Source organism: Sebastes fasciatus, chromosome 24 (assembly GCF_043250625.1).
Source record: "Sebastes fasciatus isolate fSebFas1 chromosome 24, fSebFas1.pri, whole genome shotgun sequence".
NCBI classification, from domain to species: Eukaryota; Metazoa; Chordata; class Actinopteri; order Perciformes; family Sebastidae; genus Sebastes; species Sebastes fasciatus.
The window spans coordinates 3265670-3288888 of NC_133818.1; the positions used below are offsets into that span (position 1 = coordinate 3265670).

The 23219-nt window shown below is 38.7% G+C and overlaps 1 protein-coding gene across 2 annotated transcripts; it reads left to right on the top strand.

The window, feature by feature from the left end:
• Positions 1 to 1846: 1846 nt before the first annotated feature.
• glsa (glutaminase a) lies at positions 1847 to 22904 on the top strand. 2 transcript variants are annotated; one of them, XM_074627576.1, is made up of 18 exons: positions 1847 to 2305; positions 9142 to 9238; positions 9485 to 9603; positions 11591 to 11720; positions 11813 to 11892; positions 12000 to 12163; positions 13134 to 13192; positions 16189 to 16221; positions 17006 to 17064; positions 17250 to 17316; positions 17486 to 17536; positions 18024 to 18200; positions 18316 to 18447; positions 18807 to 18899; positions 19362 to 19423; positions 19658 to 19734; positions 19832 to 19895; positions 20504 to 22904. In XM_074627576.1, exons 1-18 carry the CDS (start codon positions 1992 to 1994, stop codon positions 20649 to 20651), a joined length of 1926 nt encoding a protein of 641 aa, XP_074483677.1. In that variant the 5' UTR covers positions 1847 to 1991; the 3' UTR covers positions 20652 to 22904. The 2 variants fall into 2 exon arrangements, with proteins under 2 accessions (XP_074483677.1, XP_074483678.1); XM_074627577.1 differs by having other exon boundaries at positions 9148 to 9238.
• The last annotated feature ends 315 nt before the right edge of the window (positions 22905 to 23219 follow it).

Genomic DNA, 23219 nt, shown 5'->3' on the forward strand with positions numbered 1-23219 from the left:
CATATAATAAAAATGTCTGCACATTTTCAGTGATTCCCAGAAATATATCCAGAGAAAAAAGCAAAGCTGCATGCATGTAATAAAATAAATAGACTGGCTGTTATTTTAGGAGCTGAGATTCTTTTTGTAATCTATTATTGGTTTGTCAATCTGTTCCTGTTGCGGGTGGACAAGTTTAAAATACAACCAGGAGATGGTGCTGTAACTATTTCATTAAGGACAGAGACCGCCATCTGCTGAGGAAACTACAGTCGACTATGTGCAGTACCAAAATTACTCACATGGTGTCAGACCAAGACAAGACATTAAAACATGCTGCTCTGTGGGGATTTATACTGACTTTAAGACACTTTGTTTCACTCAAATATTATAAGGACGTACATTAAAACATGCACTGACATGGTCTGTGACAGATGCACAAAAAGTATGGCAGGAGTACTTGGATGATCAGGAAACTGGAAGGCATATGTACAATATACAAAAAACATGTTGGAGCAGGGAGAAAGGTGGGCTGGAAAAGAAGGGAAATGCATATATTGTAATCAACCAGAAGCTGTCGAACATGTACTGATACACTGCAGGAATTACAGTATCCAGAGGAATCACCTTTTACAGTCACTAAGGAAGGCAAAACATCAAGACTTTTCATTGTCAGGTCTATTGGGGGAATATAGCAGATATACTGTGAAATTATTCCGTTTTTAAGAGAAACTGATTTAGTTAAAGGGACTGTTTGTAACTTTCAGAAATGCTTGTTAACAGCGACACCTGTGGCTGCTAAGTCAACTAAAGTTAGCGTCCTGTTGCTGGCGCTTGTGCTCGCTCTACATAGACATGAACGAGCATCGCTCAACACAGTGAGGCGACACACGTCAACTAAAACCACAATATCACTCTATATTTCAGCTGCTTGGCAGTAATGTTAGCTGACCAGACAGAGGTCTCTCCATGAATCAATGCTGATCCTAGTGTTGGCTTTTCCTGCCTCAGCCTCCCAACCGTGGCCGGAGGGAACAGGGGAGACGCCGGAGTTTTGGTCAGAGACGATAACGTTTCTCTCTGCGGAGCCCCGTCACTTCACAAGACACGGGAAACCTCTGTTGGTCTGGAGGAGCTGCAGCAGTTATTTCTGCACCAACGTCCACTGTGCATTCACTAGATGTTCTCAGAGCTACGAAGTCTTCTGCAGTGTGTAGTAAGCGCGCATGAACGTGAGGTGGAGCGAGCTGAGTGAAGGCAGGCAGGCAGAGGAGCAGAGGAGCAGAGTACAGCAGAGACTCCGGCACTGGAGACCAAAGCTACGGTCTCCCCCGCGGCCAACACTGTTTTGCAAGACGGTCTTCACTAGATACAACCAACAGGTTTTGGTGCTTCCGTGTAGTTTGTGTTGGAGTCTGAGTCTGAACAGCGTAGATCGTGCTTGCATATGTTAGCTCGAGCATGGGAGCTCGCGCATGGGAAACCGACCCAGTAGATTTATACATGTAAAAAGTTACAAACAGTCCCTTTAAATTAATCTAGAGTTTTCATCATTATTATTATTATTTATTATTATTATTATTATTATTATTATTATTATTATTTTATATTATTATTATTATTATTTATTTTTTATTTTATTTTATTTTATTTATTTTATTTATTTTATTTATTTTAATTTTTAATTTTTTAATTTATTTTGTTTCTGCACAATCTCCTGTTCCACACTCCAGTCCAGATGATGGAGGTAATGCACCTCTAAGATGGTTTGCCAACCGCCAATAAACACCAAAGAAGAAGAAAGAAGAAGTGATGATTAACAGCCCTCTCGACCAATCAGGTGCAGGTACGCGTTATCCAATCAGAACTAAAGGTAGGTTGCACTGCGCTGAGGAGCTGTTGTTGAGTCACCGGTAGAAGAACCGTTACTCGGCCGAGAAAAGCCGACAACTGAGCCTATAGTTCTCCACTTATACCTACAATATCCACATATTCTTCTCCACGGGATTGAAATGTTACACTTTCGGTCATCTGTGGTGCTGAAGGAGTTATTTCAGACCCAGCTGAAGCGTCCGTTGCCGGGTAGAGTCGGTAAAGCGTCGCCACAGACACCACCGACCTCCACCTCCGCAGCCTGCAGCTTCAGCATCAGCACCAGTAGTCTGGAGGCGAGGTCGCCTGGCAACGGGAGGACATTCACCCAGCAGCATCTCCTCATCACCAGGAGGCACAACGTGAGAGGCTTCTGCTCCAAGGGTGACGGCCATAATGAAGCCAGCAAGGGCGACGGCCACAATGAAGCTGCCAAGGACTCTTCTGCAGAGAAGTGAGTAACGTTAACACCACTAGCTCCACTGTAGGCCAAACTTAGTAGAAAAAACTGCCAATTTAGTGTTAATCACCAATAGAATAGAATAGAATAGAAAGCTTTATTGTCTCCACCTCAGGTGGCCATTATTATTAATAATTATTAATTTTTATTTATTTTATTTATTTAAATAAATAAATATTTATTGTAATGTAAACAGAGGTAATTGTACTTGTAAAATAGGTAGGGTAGATGTAATACATAAAATGTAAACAATGGTAGTTGCTCTTGAGGTGTATATCGCATCACGGATATATTGCAATGGAGCCCTGTAATAACACCTTTACTTAAAAGTCTTTTCTTATTGAAATAAGTCTATATTTACATACAGAATAGATGCCGAATTCAAGAATAGCTTCTAACATTACTTTAAGCAAGGCCTAAGTTTAAGAAGTCGATATTTACGTCGGAGATTGGCAAGTTCATCACACTAGCTGTTGACTAGCTAGTGTGAGATGCTTTTCTTATTGAAATAAGTCTATATTTACATAGAGAATAGATGACGAATTAAAGAATGGCTTCTAACATCACTTAATGATTACAATATTCTGATTTGTAGCGCATTTAATCATACTTTTCTGCAGGAAAAAAGCTCAAATGGAAGCATGTGATGTGCAGTCAGAGAGATGTCGTGACCAGAAGCTGCAGCTTTCATCTACATGTTAAACTCACTGAGCCATTATTAACCTGCCACCAGCTTGCCTTTTGAAAATTACAATATATCTACAACAAATATACAATATGTGTCTGTTTAACTCAATGCACCATGCAGACAGACCAAGCCTCAACTCAATGTCTAATGAAGGTCAGTCATCATTGAATCTAGGAATGCAACTAACATTTATTAATTTAATATTGTTCATTTATTATGGATTTAATGTGACACAAATGGCACATTTGAGTGACAGAGGTGATTAGGGAGTTCTGATCGAGAAGTGAGGATGAGAGTCCTCCTGGTAATAGATTGGATGCAGCTTAAAAGCATTTAATGACCAAAAACACCGTAACATCACAAACACAGGTTGATAAAGCCTGAAGCCCAGCATGAAATGGATTTTGGTGGTATGTTAGCGTTAACTTTGGCTGTTAAAGCACATAGAATCAGAGTAAGAAAACCCTGGTTGGCAGACGGTTCGTGACAGTATGTATGAGATGTTAGTGTCTCGCAGATACGTCACATTTCCCCCATGTTACACTTATAATGAGGGTAGTTTTTCTTGCTTTTAACATTCAAAGCAGCTGTGCTACCAGCCACCCCACCAGCCTGGATCTTCCCTTCAGAGAGTTCCCATGGTAATCAAATGCCTCATTGCCCGCGCAGGCCGATGTTGTCCCGTTTGTTTCCATTCACAGACAATTTGCTTAAGCTGCCGGCCATGTTTAGGCAGTCACTTTACTCAGCTGACTGGTTGTCAGCAACATCATGTTTCCCTTGAGGCTAATTTCAGTTTCAGTGAAGCTTTGGCTTATTCTTTTAAATATCCACAGCGCAGATTAGTGTTTGAGAAATCATCAACAGACAGCATTTATATTTAGTGAGTAAGCAGAAGAGCACTCTGACTGCTGTCGAGGAACACTTTGGCTTTTCATAATCAGCCTTTAAAGCAGCTTAAAAGTTATCAGATCATGTGGATTTTAGTTGGTGATCAAGGGAACAACAAACCCAACAAAACTGGTCATGGGAATATTTGACATTAAAAAACCCTGCTCAGGCATTTTGGTTGGCTATGTGATGATGGGTAGTTAGTAGGTTTGAAAATCAATTAATCAGGTTTATCAAGCAAAAATGTCAAACATTCTCTGGTTACAGATATTTGCTGACTTTCACTGTTTTAAATCACTGTAAACTGAATATATTTGGGGTTTGGACACTCAACCTCCATGCTAAAAACACTACCATAGCTATCTAGCTTCTTTGCAGCCATAAAACATGGCCGGAGGGACATTCTCCACCATTATTACATATTTATATGGATCAGTACGTGGATCAGTAACCTCAGTCCAATATCCGATACGTGAATTAGGTCAGTATTGCAATCCGATACGAATATTGGATTGGATTGGTCCCCTCTCTACTAACTATAAAGTGTATTGAGACAAAAATAGTCACAAATAAAGAAGTTTCAGATAAAGTCTTTATACAAAAATAGCATTTTTTGTGGGCATTTTTCACTACTATATATTACGACCTTTTATAGACTAAACTACTAATCAAAATAGTAATCACCAAATTAACCATCGTCCATATTCACCCACCAGGCTATGGTGCCAGACATAAAGAATAACCCGGGTTAGTAAAGCGGGTCAATACAACATGAATGAATCCGTTGAATATAATATCCAGGCGGGTTGTTTTGAGGTCCCAGGGGCTCAGACAGCATTCAGCCTCCACTCCAGTCTGGTTATGAGGGTCCTGAGGCTGTGCTCCAGCTAATAAGGGGTTAAAAATGTTTGTAATGGAGGGGAGCTTATCCCGCCTACATCATTTTTCCACGGTTTTTGCACCAAAGCCTGGATGCTGGCGCGCTGCCCGGCCGTTGTCAGGGCCTCCAGGTGCAGATGAGTCACTCGCACAGATTGATTTGTGCAGCGCCGCCTCTCAACACTCCCGCTTTAATGTCTGCCTCCGCCCTCCACACCACTTTGTCAAGACATCTGTGAGGCAGTGAAACCAGCACCATCGACCGGGTCAAATAAACACAGCAGATACTATAGAAAGAAACCTCGGCTTATCAACCTGAGTGTGTCTTAAAGGTGTCAGATAGTGGAGGGGAAGGTTTCAAAAGTAGGTTGGTTACATATCTTTAGAGTTGATTTTACTTCATTGGATTGGAAGTTAATTTGTCAACTTTGTTTTGTATTATTTAAACACTTAACTCCTGTTTGTCTGACTGACAGTGAAACAAAAAATAAATTAAATTTAATTGTAATTTGAAACTAAATTTGTATTAGAAGATCTAGGCTCTGCAAATATTATCATTATCTGCCAATTATTTTCTATATTAAATGTCTTTAAAATGTGAGAAAATAATTGAAAGAACGCCCGAAACATCTTCCCAGAGTTTTCGATTTACAATGACATAAAAAAGGAAACACAGACTATTTACTTCGACTGAGAACAATTGATTTACAGACAGCTAGATCTCTGTTTGTTTGCAGATTATTATCTTAATATTGGAAACTATTTGGTTTCTCTGTAATGGAGTCACAAAACTTTAAAGCCTTCATGTGCAGCGCAATCCAAAAGGGATCTAGAGTAAGGCATTTCAGAGCAGCAGCGAGTTGATGTCACATTTCTTGGCAAACTGTGTGTTTTTAAACGTCAGCTGTGATTCAACACACAGAGAGGGAAGCTAGAGCGCTAATGAGAGCAGCTGTAGATTAATGAAACCATCCAGCCTGAACCAGATGTTCCAGTGGCCACCTCTAACCCTGCCGTGATAATACTCCCTCACGGGCCTCATTAACTAAACAAGAACGGTACTTATAGCCTCTCACTTCAATACCGTCTCATGTTTGTCTAATATTTACTTTTAGATCCTTCATGAACTCTGAATAATAACTATAACTGTGGTTTATCTTTAGATACAAGCCTACTTAAAAGCACAATATGTAATGAGTAGTAAATGAGTGTTTCTCTGACGCTGTTCGGCGGACACAGGACGTCCTTGAGTGGCTGCGAGCCGAGCCGCCGCTAACGTTTGCTCAGCTTGATTCGCTGATAACTTCAGATCCAGACGTCTGGTGACTAAAATCCTTCGTGCAGTTAAAATATAGTTAAAAAGTCAATTTATGACAGCTTCTGGCAGACAACCACAATGCTGACGCATGCACAAAGAGGATATGACGCCATTGACAGGCGGCCAAATGAAACACACTGTTACCTTGATTAATTACAGGTTTCTCAGGTTTGAAAGTTGTTGGACACATTTGAGATGAAGTACACAAGTTCAGCAAGGTCTAAAGTTACATATTATACCTTTAACATGCCACTGTTTCTTCTTTTGATAATCCTCCATTACTGCTGATTCAGTGTGAATAGTAATTAGGATTTATGTGATTTTGTTTATGGCATATTCAAAACTCCAATGCTTTCCATTCTTGTTAATTTGACAGCAGCTATGAATCATGTCAGTATTCATACCTTAATGCTGCTGGTCTGCTGATGTGTTCATACTGTGCTGTAAATGTCATTTTCACTGTTACTAATTCAGTATTATTCCCTCTGCACACTCTCTCCCTGTTGTTGATCTGCTTGCTTTGCATTTGTAAGTATGTTTCTATTTTTTATTTTAGTTTTAGTTTTTTTTTGTGTCTGTTTTCCAGTAGAAGTAGAGGTTTTCTGCGGAAAGCCGACAACCGCTTTTACCTTGAAATGACCTCACTTCCTCCCAGCGGCTGCGCTTGAATCCCTTCTACCTCACCTCCCTCCCTACCTCCCTCCGTCCACACACACACACACACAAACACTCTCTGATGTGTATTCCTTCCTCACCAGCAGACATCCACCTCCATTAATGAGGTCAGACCACGCCAACAAGCTATGAAAAAGTTGCAGGTTCAACAACATGCTTATCCGGAGTGCATGAGAATTATTTTGAACTTGGTGTTAATGCTGCGTTCCACACACGTGTTAGAAAGTTGGAAATTCAGATTTCCTACTTGGAGGAAGCTTTTGGATGTAGCAGACTCAAAACACGCCCAGTTTTTTTTTTCAGCATTTGATAACACCAGAACACCATTCAGTAGTAGAGTAATAGGAATTTATTTTCTCCGCATCCACATTTGTTTCCTAGCTGGAAAACGGGAAAGCACTTTCGCTGTAATTCCGATTTTCCCTCTGAGAATTTCTGACTTTCTGACTCTAAGTGGAACGTTCAGTACAACGACTCGGTCTCAGTATTTCCTCTGTATTATTCTGCAGCAGCGTGATCCGGGAAAAAGGTTTGATTCATCAGGTTTTGTTTGAAACACAGTAATTTAGATAAAGGATAAGGCTGGTGATTAAATCCTTTTAACAAGACCAAAACCGACAATGAACTGATCCTGCTAACAAGTTTTGTGTTCTGGTTCTGGTTTGTTGACACTAAGAAAAATATAGAATAACCATCAGCTGACTGATGTTTTGAATGTCCCCATATATCTTAGCGCAAAGTGATCAAATTTATGTCCAGTGCTGTTGCTGTTTTTTTATCAAAATCATGCAGAGAAATGGTTTAAGATTTAATTAAACCCCAGCATCCATTAATTTGACTTCACAGTTGTCATGCAGTTTTATTAATTGTCCGTTTTGACAGGGCTTATTATGTTGTGAATAAATCCAGAGGAAACCCTGTTAATGCTGAGTCTGAAAGTATAAACTCTCAAGAGGGTCCAAACTCAGCTTTAGCTGCGAGGAGCCACCTGCCAACTAAAGCTTTACCTTCAAACATCCTCTCCTAGCACACAGGCCAGTGTCCCATGATGCATTGCAGGACAGAGTGCGTCTGGGCACCCAGAGCTTTACACAAATCCAATTTGGAGTTGATATGAATCATAGCAGTCTGCCTCCTGACACGCTACTAACTTTCCTCCCAGAGACGACTTGGTGTGGAAGTGCTGCTTAGAATACCAGCCAGGCCATAATCTAATATATAATAATAATAATAATAATCTAATATATAAAAATCACTAGACACTGTAGAGATGATTTAATTCAGTGATCTCCATGAACAAAAGTAAATTAGAGGATTGTAGCAGTTCAAAGAATAAACACATTCAGTGGTTCAGGAAAAATGTAAAGTATGGCTGAACTATGAGTCTGAGTTCAGCTGCTGGATAAAAACCTGAATAAATTATGAAAATCATATTTAAAGTACCCATCGTGTACATTAAGAGCCTTGTAAGCATGTTGGGAATGTTTATAACACTGATGCCTTCAGCTGTTTAAAACATCTTTATAATCTGTAAACTAAGATAACGAATCAGTATTTGTATCAATGCTCAGTTATTGTAGGGGCACCAATATTGTGCCATATTGCTAGTTGGATTGACAAACGTAAAGTCTTTGCTGTGACGTGATCTCGTAGCTTGGGGTGTGATTTCAGGAGGCTGCTGGTCGTTTCTCAGCCTGCTTCCAGCCACTGATGTACATGTGGCCAACGCCAAGAGCGCTGGCAAGCTTCCACGTCACAGCTGTTAAGGCCCAGTCATCACAATTCACAGATCGTGCTTTTATTCGGCTGAATTGCTCTGACACTGCAACCCTCGCACACACAGCGTAGACAGACATGCTTGTGTCTTATTCTGGTCTTTATGTGCTGCTGCTCTCCCCACGATTTACCCAAACTAAAACAGGATAAATAAATGTCAAATAGAAGTAAATTCACAATTATATATTCCTCATAAGGAGTTTCATTCTGGGTCAAAGGGTTGGGGGATTAAATTCCTATTCTAAAATTGTTTGGGTAGCTTACGTGTTGATCTTTTTAAACACATTCCTGGCTGGTATTCTAGCAAAATACACAATTAACAGTTTACATTACAGTGGCCTTATGGCAGCATATTATTAACCTATGGAAAAGTGCAGCTCAAGTCTTTTCCACAGGTTATAATACTGAGCTCAGGTCAGTGTAAGGTAATGTTTTCCAGTGCAGTATTACAGTTATTACTCACTGCTTCTCCTTGCAGTCAAAAAGCTTTTTTTCTCCTCCCTCTGCTGCAGTTCCCCTCCATGTTTCCACCACGCAGGGCCTCACTGTGGAGTCATTTTTCTCACTTTTCTGTCTGTGTGTGTTTATTTTTCTTTCCTGCAGGAGAAGGAAGGCAGGCATCCTGCCCAGCCTGGAGGACCTGCTCTTCTACACCATCGCAGAGGGCCAGGAAAAAATCCCTGCACACAAATTCACCACAGTGAGTCCTCGGAGCGGGAAAGATCACCTAGGATTTATGTTTGAAAATGTCTGTTTCTGCAATATTTACAAATGTGAAAGAATAACGGGGCCAATGTTGTAGATGATTTAACAGCAGTGATTCAGCACTGCTCCTTATCGATCTCCTCTTGTCAGGCTCTTCAGGAGCCTCGGCTCACGGCTCGTAGATTTATTGATTTGTTGTCAGGCTGTCTTAATCATGATGTTCCCCCTCCTCTCTGTGCAGGCGCTTAAAGCCACGGGGCTTCGCACGGGAGACCCCCGGCTGAAAGAATGTATGGAGATGCTGAAGGTGACCGTGAAGACGACCTCTGACGGAGCACTGGACCGACACCTCTTCAAAAAGTAGGTTTTTTAAACCCTTTTTTATATTTCTTTTGCTATATTGCCATGGAAATGGCAGCATGATTTAAGTTGTTTCTGCAAAGGTATAACGGCTCATCAATCAAAACAAATTTTACTATCAATTAAACATATTTAGTCTATTATAGCAATTATTTATAAGTTAAAGCCGGTGGTCTCTCTAATATACTACTTGCTGTTCCACCTTTATTATCATCATCAATCTCTCACCAGAGTCTATCAAGAATTGTTAATGCTGGTCAGAGTCCTCTGCTCTTCCTTGCAGCAGAAAAGGGTCACTGCATGTCATTAATTATTCATCCTCAGTTTGCACGTCGTCGGCATCTTGTTGAGGTTTTCATCCAGCTGGATTTATTCAAGAGCACGACTGCTGGGGTAAAAACAGGACACTTGAATAATTTAGAATTTAATCAGTTTCAGTCCAATCAGTTCCAAGAAGCACCCGGATATGAAAACACAACGTCTTCAGACTACAACACAAAAATAGTTCATTCCAGATGACAAGGCAGTTTAGGACATGCATCAGAAACTATAACGTAATGCGACATATTTGTTTATGTTACCAGAAAGTATGTGAATTTGTAAAGGATGCATGAATCATCTTAATATCTGGTAATGATTTTAAACATTGTGTAAAGATATTATTTTAAGATGATCTGATAAAAGAGAGTTTAAGGCTTCATCATACAGTTGTGGGTGATTGACACTGGAGATGAAACAAGTGGTATTTACAGCTCTCAGAATGACCTTTCACTAACCTACATCAAAGGTCAAATCAATTATATTGTGAGCGTGTGGTAAAATAATGAGTTGTTATAGAACAACAGCCTAACTCCTGTCTTAATGTCTGTATTTAAAGGGCAACTTTTACACATCCAAGTGTACATTTTTATACTACAAGTAGCGCCAGTATTCAAAGAACATTTATAGCCCCACAAGCAGTCGAACTGGAAACAAAACAAGGATGGGTGTGGACTAAAATAACATCATCCCGCTGCCCCGCCCCGCCCCGCCCCGCCCCAGTAGCATCGCTGCTGTTTGCCCCCCCAGAGGAAACGATGCTGAGACAAACTGGGTGACAGCTTGGGTGAGAGTTGGGGCATATGAGAGCCCACCAGGGAGCTGAATCCTCACCGAACAGACTCCAGCGCCGCCGCTCCTGGCTGAGATCCATCACATCCGCTCCTCCCCGGGCTTATTTATAGAGCTTAGCCTCACAGAGGAAGCACGTGAGCGGGCGTTGGGAGTGTAGCGTGTGTGTTTTCTCTGCAGGGATCCCATGCTACAGGGATTAGACAGGGTTTGATGCAGTGAGATAGCTGAGCCACAAATCGTTCTGCTACCAGAGAGGCACAGCTTCCACCACTCCAACTTATTATGTGTTTTTACTATCTGTGCTCCTTAATCGCTCAAATAAAAAGGATCTGGACAAAATCTAGAAGCTCTGACAACATTTAGGAGATAGATTGGTGGAGTAAGGATCGTGCTGTACAAATGTGTGTATGTTTTCTGCTATTTTATAAGTTTATTCTCACCCTATTTCATTTGGAAACAATGTTTTAACTAAACAGTTTGGTTAAACAAAGGTGCAGAAATCCTCCCAACATGAACCAGGAGAATTTATCCTGGAAATAAAGGCACTGAACCAGAAAAGCAAACAGGGTCCCAAAAGACAACACTACTAATTACATGATATGTGAACCCACTAGCAGATGTCCCACAGTGGCAGCTGGTGTGTGAAGAACTGGACCAGTTCAGCTAGCAAGTTTTATGACACTGAAGAGTGTAAAGCCAGTGTGATGAATAGTTTTATGCAACAGTAAACCATAAGACAAGTGAGCCACAGTGTTAACTGTTTTGAGAAATAAGCACCTGTCAGAACACCCAAAAGATGAACACAAACACCAGGAAACTTCACCAGGAAAGACGGCTCCCCTGAGGCTAACTGTCCTCTTGTCTCCGGTCTCAGGTGTGTCCAGAGCAACATTGTTCTGCTCACCCAGGCCTTCAGGAAGAAGTTTGTCATCCCAGACTTCCAGTCCTTCTGCGGCCACATGGACGAGCTCTTTGTCAAAGCCAAAAACATGTCTGGAGGGCAGGTGAGTGAGGCCTACAGACAGTCATACGATCACACACATCACTGTTCATATTTAGAATGATAAACCTGACTGTAAAAACTGTCTTGCTGTAGGTGGCCGACTACATCCCCCAGCTGGCCCGCTTCAGCCCAGATCTGTGGGCCGTCTCCCTGTGCACCGTCGATGGACAGAGGTACAATATTATTGAAATGCTTATTCACGATGGATAGCTGTTATTTTCACCTGTATGTAATGTACAATGCACATGTGTAAACAAATACCTGCGTGTCTCTTTCTCAGGCACACTGTCGGTGACACCAAGGTTCCTTTCTGTCTGCAGTCATGCGTGAAGCCGCTGAAATACGCCATCGCCGTTCACGACCACGGCACAGAGTACGTGCACCGCTTCATTGGCAAAGAGCCCAGTGGTCTGCGATTCAACAAGCTCTTCCTGAACGAGGAAGGTGAGGATCACACACATTCACCCACTTCTCCGTGTTGTGCATCGTGATCTCCCTCCAGACTCACGTACTCATCGTAAGAGGATCCGTCTCGAGGCCTGGTTGCCATGGAACTGTAGTGAATTGTTAATGAGAGGTTGCAGCACTACAGCAGAATAAAACAGAGAGGCCAGTGTGTAACAGAGACTTAATAACCTAGAAAAACGACAAGCTGCTGGCACGTGGCTGTGGAAAAACCAGTCAGACAGTGAGTCTCTGTCTTAAAATGTCTCATCGTAATGCACATTTTAGCCAAAGACAACAAGTCTGACATGTACTGAGGATATGAGCCTAGAGCATGCAAGCATTAAAAATGCATAATTGTGTTTAAATATGTAGAATAGGGTTAATCAAACGTAAAATTCTTCATTATTTCCCACCAATGTCTTTAATAAATGCATGTTGTCCGTCAGTTTTCTATGTGTGAAAATGTTCAACTGTAGCCCGAATTGTTAGTTCATTCTGTGCAGCCGCTGTCAGCAGACATTACATCTACTCCAGACATCAGGTTCGGTAAAAATAGTTTGTTTTTTAATAGAAACCGGTGTGAGGAAGTTTACGGGTTTCCTCTCTTTGTTGTTATCTAACAGAACAGATTATATTCCAGTTGTTTATTTTTGGATGATTTTTTTTTAACATTGTCCTGGCCTGTTGCATAAGAAGATTAAAACACAGAGGGGTGCATCACGGCAGTGCACACTGTGTTTTAGTTTTTGTGACATTGTGTAGTTACCTACCTCGTCACGTTGATGTTCACTCAGTGGATTATTCTGCAGTGATTTGACCTCCAGCATAAATATAATACTTTTTTAAGTTCATTTGTACTCCAAGTTCTTCACTTTCACATGCCGGTAAAAATCAAAAACTATCTTTAATATTTATGTTCAGACTTTGTGTCTTTATCTGATATAAACCTTTACAATCTCTCCTGCAGATAAACCACACAACCCCATGGTTAATGCTGGCGCTATTGTCTGTACCTCCCTCATTAAGGTAAGCTACATTCACATACCCCATCATTGATGATTAATAAAGTACATTTATTTTGGAAACTGAGCTCAGATACAGTAGGTGATTTCAGAGTTAGTTTCAGAAAAGCTAAAATCCTGAAATATCTTTAAAATGTTTACAGATTGTGATGGGTTTTATTTTCTGAATTTCTAACTGCAGCTAAAAAGTCACATCCAAAGAGAAATTGTATGAAATAGAATTATAATCGTCGGGAGAACGTGTTTCCGCCAGATTACCGTACACGGGGAGATTAAAGATAATCACGCTGAAAGGGGATTTGGTTGAAAGCAACACACACACAGTTTACAGAGTGGGTGGAGATAGAGACCAGTGTCCGGTCAGCTCAGCTTCAATAACAGAAACTGCTCTTCCACCTGTTTGATTAAATATCCTCCTCAGACACACAGGAAGCTGGTTTCACCTCTCTGTTAGACACACAAGAGCATCACCTGCTGATTTCAATTACAACATTAAAACTCTGAGTGACTCTGACCTGAGGATCATGAGGGTTTCCCAGGAGAATGACAAGCAGTTTAATTATTATTAATATACTCAGCAGCTGAAAAGAGGATGTTGGAATATCAGATACTACCTACCTCTCTTCAGAAAATGTTAGATTCTTTTAAGCACTGTTCAGTATTGATCATAGTTCAAAAGCTTGTCTATCCCTACACGCTGCTTTGTTATCAGTCATCTGAATTTATGTTAAATTTAAATATGATAAAAGACAAACTGTAGTGAGGTGGTAAGTTTTAAATGGCAGGAAATTCTGTTATTATTCTACTGTTGACAACCAATGACTTTGAGGGAAAACACAAAAGTAACTTAAAAGAATGACAAACAAGCTGCCAAAAAAATAGTTATTTTCAGTTGTCAAAAAAAATGTTTACACCTGTTTTCAGAGATGTAAAAAAATATTTTAAAATGACCTCTTTTTTCACCTGTTCTTAAGTCATAACCGCAGACTTTTAAAAAAAAAGTTTTATCAGCAACAAGAAAAAGTCAAATGACTGATTCTTCTTGTTTTTTGTCGTCATTCTGTCAATCATTCCTGTATGATATGAAAGCAGTTTTCCTGTCAACCAATCCCAACCAATCACTGTTGAGATTTCTGTAGATGCAGGTTGATCGTATCCATTGATCCAGATAATAAAATGAGGTCCTGTGCATGCGCCCCCTCATCTCTGAATCTAGATCTACACTTCAAATACACTCATTTGCAATGTACCTTTTCAAGGCTCGTTGTGTGGTTTTATGTGTTGTTGCATATTTTACAGCATTAGGATCTGTGGGAAATTATGACCACTGCAACAGGTCAATGACGTTGGTAATTTTTCCTTTTTAATTATTTTTTCCCCTCTTTGGTCTGGATTTGTGACAAGCTTTTAGCCTTCACATGGCTGTTGTTTATGAATGTTTAAATGTGGCTTTTATACTTTTCACCTGCATTCTCCAAAACTGTTTATACGTCTAGATTATAAACAGAACAGCTCTGGCTGAATTCAAACACTGGTTTTATATCATACTCCATTTCTTTCTGTAGAGGAGGACCTCTTTTGTTTTTATGTTTTTAATTTATATCCTTCGATTACATTTTGTCAGTACAGATACATCTATTTAACTCTTGGGCCAGAAAATCTGTTTTTGTCTGTCGGCCACAGTAGTTGATAAAACCCAAAATGTGTACTCACACTGCAAGCTACATGGCAAACAAGTCTGTATACGTAGTTCAGTCTCACTTTTATTGACTTTTAATTTATGTTTTATACGTTTGAAACCCTTGTCTGCTAAAAAACCTCTAGCAGTTCTGTAGTTTGACAATTTCAGTATTTTATGTGATTTTGCATACATTTGCCATATGATTATATATGTCAATATCGAAAGATATATTCCTGTTGATAAAATAATATTGATTTCTATCACCTAGCTTTAACGGCGGGGGGCAACATCTGTGTAATTGTCTTATAGATAATTTTGTGCATGTTAGCATTTACCTCAGTACAGTCTCTCAATATGGAGAACGGAACCTCCACAGAAAAAAATAAATAAATATGATAAATTAATTGATAAATGTGGCTTTTAAACAACCTTTAAATGTATTAATGTGTTTTTGCATTTATTTTTGATTATTTAAGATTTATTTTTAAATATATTTATTCATTATTAAATGTATGTATTTATTTATGCATTTGTTTTCCCTTTGCATTTCCCCCCCTATTTATTTCCACAAACTTATTTATTTATGTATTCTTTTCTTTTTGCATTTCTTCATTTCTGAGGATGATGCATTTCTGCTTCATTATGCATTAGATGAAGTTAGTGGCAAAAACAATGAAGAGCAGACACCTAATTATTGATTGAAGCGGTTATCCAGTGATTTAGATTTAAATACTACGTTTCCCATAATGCAACAAATGGCACCTTTTTGTTGTTTTCTCTCTCTACACCCCAGAAACTTGTGACTTGTTGATCAAGTGGCTGGCAGTGTGAATGCACGTTAAAGTAAACTAACTCACCTGTCACGTCTTCGTACAATAAACACACCTGTACACTCGCACTATTCTGATCAATAGTTACACATCTAACATTTATTTTCACTCTGTAGATAGTTTACCTTGATGAAACTAATTCAATAGAAAATATTTTTTTTCTTTGATACTTTCCATGATATTTTTTTCTGAGTGGATTAACTGTTTTATTTCACCTCCTCCATCTCCAGCTAGTCTCCCACCTTTAATCTTAATTCATCTGATACCATGACTGGTTTGATTGGTTACATAACTGATGAGCTCAACTTTAATTTAAAAACAGTAGTGATGTAAACTTACACTGTTTACCTGTCATAGTTCAATGTGGATCATACATAATAGTGCTAATGTCATGACATGGGTAACTTTTACTGGCAGTTTGATGTATTTTAGAGACAATCTAAGATGTAAAATACCATTTTTAATACTGTGATTATGTTTGTGTTTCAGCAAGGGGCAAGCAACGCTGAGAAATTTGATTATGTGAGTATTACTGTGTTGTTGTGAGTGTCTTTTTTGAGTCGGGAGTATTTGTATGTGATAAACCCACAGATGTATATCACCAAATTTGCAGTTATAGTGAGCTTCAGATCATTGTTTTGATTTTCTGGCCCGCTACTTTATTATTTTGATTCAGTATCAGTGCTCTCATTACTGCTGTTTTTTTTATTATTATTATTTGACTAAAATTACTCCAAAAAAAGAGAGTAAATATTGGATTTAAATTTTGATATTTAAAAGGTCCATACTTAAGATTTTTAGAAATAAGCTTTTTAATTTGGATTATTTGTGGATCATTCAACTCAACTTTATTTATTTATTTATATAGCACCTGTCATACAAACATGCAACCTAAAATGAGAAATCAGAAATAAAACGTAAGGTTATAACATAAAAATAATGTGAAAACCAATGATTAAAGCTTAAAAACTAAGGCTATAACATACAAATAATGTAAAAAAAACAATGTTTAAAGCTTAAAACATAAGGCTATAACATGCAAATAATGTGAAAACCAATGTTTCTTAAAGCTAAAATACTGTAAAAACTAGCTAACTCACTAATACTGTAAAAACTAATGATGAAAGGCTATAACATTACTCCAAATTAAAATAAAAAAGCAGATTAAAAAAGATAAAAATGCAGAGAGAGAGCTTTCATGGGACACATAAGGAACATTTACAAGAAAAGCGTTGGAGGACCAGAGTGATCTGACTGCAACATAAAATGAAAGAACATCTCTGACTGTAAATTTGCTGCTCTGCAGGTCATGAACTTCATGAACAAATTGGCTGGAAACGAGTACGTGGGTTTCAGCAACGCCACGTGAGTACAACAATACATCACTACAGAAAACACCCCTGATGTTTTATTGATTTATCATGTATACTGAAGAGGTCCTTGAGGTGTGAAGGACTGTATTCTGTATCACTGAGCAGAGATGAGTTTTATATAACATGAGCTGAGTCACGCTGTTTAAAGAACAAACCTCCTCCCTCCCTGTGTCCCAGTTTCCAGTCAGAGAGAGAGTCTGGAGACAGAAACTTTGCCATCGGCTACTACCTGAAGGAGAAGAAGGTAAGGTCAAAGGTCATCTACAGCTGAGAGCTAGAAGGCTGCAAGATACTCTACATTAATATCACATTTTGTCCTTTAAAGCTGTGCTGGTTATTCTTTATTCCACAGTTGGCTTCAGATGCAGATGTGTCGGTCGACATGTTGACAGTGTTAAAATGTTGTTTTTCAGTGTTTTCCAGAGGGGACAGACATGACCTCCATCCTCGACTTCTACTTCCAGGTGAATGGAGCTTAGGAAAACAAAAATGTACACTACACACTGCAGAAGCACGCGAGTGTCATCATATTTGAATCAGTATTTAAATGTGATTTAATTTGATTAAAGGGATCGTTCGGGAGTTTCTCAGTGGGGTTGTGTGAGGTACTTCTCCATATAGTCAGTTACCTACAGTAGATGGAGTTTGGAGAAACATACAGGAGTACCAGCAAGGGAGCAAAGCAATGTACTGCTGTGGATGGGAGTACCAGCAAAATGTATTTTAGACACTGTCAGACAGCCCTTTCCAATGGGGAACTGAAGCCGTTATCTAAGCTATCTTCGAAGCCACCAGACTCCATTGACAAAAACAGTCATCTAAGCTTACAGAACGCGGGAGTTGCTGGTCTTCAGCTTCAGAGATCGGAAATGGCTATTATAGTTTCATAAAATAAAACATAAAGTCAAAGAAGCACTATAAACCTCTTGTTTATATGATCTTCCCCGTTAGTTGTGCTCCATTGAGGTGACCTGCGAGAGCGCCAGCGTCATGGCGGCGACCCTGGCCAACGGCGGCTTCTGTCCAATCACAGGAGAGCGTGTGCTGAGCCCTGAGTCGGTGCGAGACACTCTGAGTCTGATGCATTCCTGCGGCATGTACGACTTCTCCGGACAATTTGCTTTCCATGTCAGTAACCACGTTCATCAAACATTTCCTCTGCTCGTCTGGAGTAATACGCATTTTGGACCCGTCTAATGTTTTTCAACACATCATCCTCCTTCTTCTTCTTCTTCTGTTTCAGGTCGGTCTGCCGGCTAAATCTGGTGTCGCCGGTGGGATTCTGCTGGTTGTTCCAAACGTGATGGGCATCATGTGTTGGTCTCCTCCACTGGACAAGCTGGGCAACAGCGTCCGAGGCATCCAGTTCTGCACGGTAACTTCCACTTTAACTTTTTGTTTTAAGCATTTTGTAACTTAAACAGTGGTAATAACTTTATAACTTAACTTAATAGCTTTGTACAGGGTGTGTAAAAATAATTAAAACAAAAGTACACCTGGTAGTACTTCCAATTGGAGTTGGACGTAGGAAGTGCCTTGAATTAGTTTTGGTCTTGACAGATACTGTATTCTATTTGATGAATTTGTTAAGAAGATTATATCTGCAATCATGTCCTAAATGATCAGTTTATTGACCTCCTGAAGGTCAAACCATCTCAATGAGCTGAGGGGGAGACGTCATGTTTGGTGGTCATGATGTTTAAAACATATTCATCCATGTGTGTCTTCTTTCAGGATCTGGTTTCCCTTTGTAACTTCCACAACTATGATAACCTGAGACACTTTGCTAAGAAACTGGATCCTCGCAGGGAGGGAGGAGACCAGAGGGTGAGTCCCTCCTTTCTCAGCTTCTCTCCATTCTCCTCTCAAAGTCTTAAAGCTTCAGCTCAGTCGTAATCACTCACTCTTATTTATCTCTTGTTACATTTCTTGTTGTGGTTCATTTTCAGTCTAAAACGTCACTTTATAACCATCAATAAAACAGTCTGCGTGGCATCCTCCCACTCTGTGTGCTCAGGATGCTGCATGACCTTGTGTGTAGTGTTATAATCCACAGTGCCATCTGGAGGAACATTATTGTATACTCACCAACAAAGGCTGAACTCATTTTTATTAAGATTTATTAAAAAAAATTTAACTTATTTTGTAAATATCTGGCTGGAAAATTATGCTTTAAATATTTGCATGTCATAAACGCTCAACTACAGAGAACAACAATGTCTTATGATTCTTCTAATTCCTGTCTTCTTCTTCTTGCTTGTCTTTTATGTGCTTCTTGTTGTGCTTCAGGTGAAGTCAGTGATCAATCTGCTGTTTGCTGCTTACACCGGAGACGTCTCAGCCCTGAGGAGGTAACCAAACTCATTACTCTTTGTGCTAAATGTTCAGATTTAAAATCACCAAAACTAAAAAAAAAGAGACATATTTCTTTAGTCTGCTGAACTACAAAAGACTATTTTGTTAAAACACATTCTGCTCACATCCAGAGCTTTGTTTTTTAGTGTTAGGAGTGTTTCTTCCATTATCGCACTAATAGAAAGTTTCTTGAGTCAGTGTTTAACATTATTCGTCGGTTACTCGTCCAGGTTTGCATTGTCCTCCATGGACATGGAGCAGAGGGACTATGACTCCAGGACGGCCCTGCATGTGGCTGCTGCTGAAGGTAAAACACTGAGGAGTTGTTGATAAGTTATTCTGATCAATGTGTTTGTGGAGCTGACGCGTGTGTGTGTGTGTGTGTGTGTGTGTGTGTGTTTCAGGACATGGTGAGGTGGTTCGCTTCCTGCTGGAGGCCTGTAAAGTCAACTCAGTTCCCAAAGACAGGTAACAATGACTTTTTTTATTACTTCTTTTTTATAACATAGTATACTATGACTTTTTCATGATCTTTTTAATGACATACTGTACTATGACTTTTTTAAATATTTGTATGACATACTATACTATGACATTTTTTATATTTTTAATACATGCTATACTATGACACTTTTTATATTTTTATGACATACTATACTATGACTTTTTTATATTTGATGACATACTATACTTCTATGACTTTTTAATATTTTATGACATACTATACTATGACTTTTTTTATGATATTTTTTATGTCATACTATACTATGACTTTTTTTATGATATTTTTTATGACATACTATGCTATGACTTTTTCATGGGAAAACTGAATTATTTTATTTATAGACTAAAATATTTAATTTAAACAATCAAAAAAGCAACTTGACAAATTTATTTATTAATAAAAGTCTAATAATTTAGTTGCAAAAGGTGGCTTCAAGCAGAATTCAGAGGGATTTTTCAAAGTTATGTTGAACACAATATATTCCGGTCAAATTAAGTGTTTATATGAATAGTTTAATGTTGTAGCAGCAGACCTCCAAAGTGGCTCTTATCCGCCTCTGTGTTTGCTGCAGGTGGGGGAACACACCGATGGATGAAGCGGTCCACTTTGGCCACCACGACGTGGTGACCATCCTCCGTGATTACCACACCCAGCACAGCCCTCAGGAAAGCACCGACGACAAAAAGAACGCAGAGAAGAACCTGGACGGTATGCTCTGATGGGAAACACCTGAAGAAAAGAAGCTGGATGGTTGACAGTTCTGTAAGATCAATCAACCTGGACGGTGTGAGAAAACGTCTTAAATTCTATTAAATAACCACACATAGAAAACAGTTAAGAACATTAAAACAACCCAGACAATAAACCGTATGGTAGAAAAATTCCTTTAGAAACAACTTAGATGAAACGTAACAGTCCCCTTACACACAGGACCACAGTGTAAACACTCCTCATCATGCTATTAGATGTTGTTGGTTTTTGTAATATATTAATTTATGTACTTTGAGTGGGGAAAATATTATTTAATTTCTCCTTCTGTTTTTTGTCATCAGCTTCGTAGCTTTATAGGAAGTAACCAGCTGCCACGTTGAATGCTGGGTAAATTCGGCTGCGGCTGGTACGTCAACGGACTCCGTTATTTACTTTTAAATTGTCGTTTTATTCTGAAAGCAGGAAATAGCAGGCGTTTCGTACCCTGGTTCAAAACCTTTGACACTTCATCATCACAATGTGGTGGAATGTATCTTCCCCAAAACACTTTGGTGTGTGTGATATTTATTTATCTATTTAAGATAAAGTGTACATTCATGTAGTGTGTGTGTATTCCTGAGACGAGGATAAATTAGTGTAAATACATGTAATATGTGTATAGTTGTGTTTCTGTAGTCGAACAGCTGGATTCAGCTTTGATCACAAGGTCACTGGTTCACTGAAACTCTGGAAACTGTCAGTATTTAAATTTTAAATATATGAATATTTAAATCTAAACTGGTAAATATTTATCATTTAAAGGTGAATATGAGTTAAAAGCTTTTTATTTTGCCATTTAATGGCTGTTTTTGTTTTTACCCCCCCAAAACTGTATTTTTATTTTTCACCGTGACATTGTATTATTTGATATTTATTTTTTGTAACATAAGGAAATAATGTAAGCAAGTCAGCCAAAGTTCAGGTTGTCTGTTGAAAGAGTTTCTAAATATCCTATATGACACTGCCAGCGCTGACAGCAGCTTGAATTACTGTAAACATCCAACAATAGAAGAAGTTTGTTTTGTACTTTTACGTTTGCATTCAACAATAGAAAAATACCTATAATCAGCCGACACACACACACACACAACTATTATATATTCTACTGGACATCACAGCGTTTCCTAAATAATTCCTAAATTCCTCCACAAAGCTCAACCTCTAATTTAACCCTTAATTTAGACTTTAAAGCTCTCTGATTGGTGGTTTCTTACAGCAATGCTCTCTGGGACTTGTCTCCTAAATGTATGGCCACTTTAAAGAAAAACGTATTTGTACTGAGGATTTAACTCTGAGAGTTTTATTTTCATTCAAAGAGTTGAAAATGTCCTGACAGACAGTCACCTGATGTTAAAATCAATAAACACATTAAACTGAACCCCGAAAAAATTTAATATTTTTCTGTGTTGAGTGCACCGGTTCCTTTCATTTCGTGCTGTGATCCAGTGGTGTTTAAATTTATTTTCATTGCTATCACTCTAAATATGTTTTTCAAAACAAGGCTTTTAATGCAGAAAATGTGTAGACTCTGTAATGTATCACATGAATTATGATGGTTTTTATGTAAACACGTGTTCCTGCAGAGGACTCAGGAAGGTCCAGGCTGTTTCCACAACAGATCTGAAACACTAAAAACAAAACTGAAGGAGCTTTATATTGCAGACGGATTGTTGTTATTTTTTTTATTTGTAATGTGCAGAAGAATCTGAACGTGAACGGTTGTGCAGATGTTTAGTTTTTCCAGAGGTTTTGTGTGTTTGTAGCATGTTGGAAATGGATGTTGTTTCTGTACAAAAATCTGGCAATCAACATGTCTGTGAAATTTACAATCCACACTTCAAATTTAGTAAATTTGTATTCCTCAGGTTGGGATCAGTTCATTCAGTTTGATTGAAATTGTTATTTAAAAGTCTTTAAGTTAAAATGGATTAAAAGAAGCACAAAATTGTACCTAAAAAAAATGCAATATTTGAAAACAATTAGCAATACATGTGTAATGATTGTAAAATTAAATTAGCAATATGGATTTGAGCTGATCCCGACCTGCAGCTCCACTCAGCTGTCGTAGATACGAAGCGATCTGACTGAAGTATTCTGAATGTAATGTGTTTGGTGTCGTTCTGTTTCTTCTTCATGTATATTTATGCTGCTGAGTGTCGCAGGCAGTTCGGATATTTATTCACAGATCAAACATTTAATAAAAGTTATAAAAATCAAATGGATTTATTTTCTGGTGTGTCTTCTCACTATATAAATATATATATAAAAAAAGCACCAACAAAATAAATAAAATGTCTATATACAAGTTAAGTGTTGTAAACAATACAGTGCAAAGAAATACATATTGAATGGGTGGATATGTACAGTATGTAGAATTTATATAGATTACAGTGATGATATGTACATTTTAAAAATATTATCTCATTCAGTCTTGTGAAGGGCTCATTGCATGGGTGGAATATGGTCTCAAAAAAGTACAAAATGCAAGTCTCCCTCAAAGATAATCCAAGGCACACTGTAGTATTTGAACAAAATTA

Coding starts and splice junctions, on each gene's coding strand:
- glsa (XM_074627576.1), top strand. CDS start 1,992: ATGTTACACTTTCGGTCATCTGTGGTGCTGAAGGAGTTATTTCAGACC. Junction 16,222..17,005: donor ACGCTGAGAAATTTGATTAT/GTGAGTATTACT, acceptor GCTGCTCTGCAG/GTCATGAACTTCATGAACAA. Junction 18,201..18,315: donor CCGGACAATTTGCTTTCCAT/GTCAGTAACCAC, acceptor CTTCTGTTTCAG/GTCGGTCTGCCGGCTAAATC.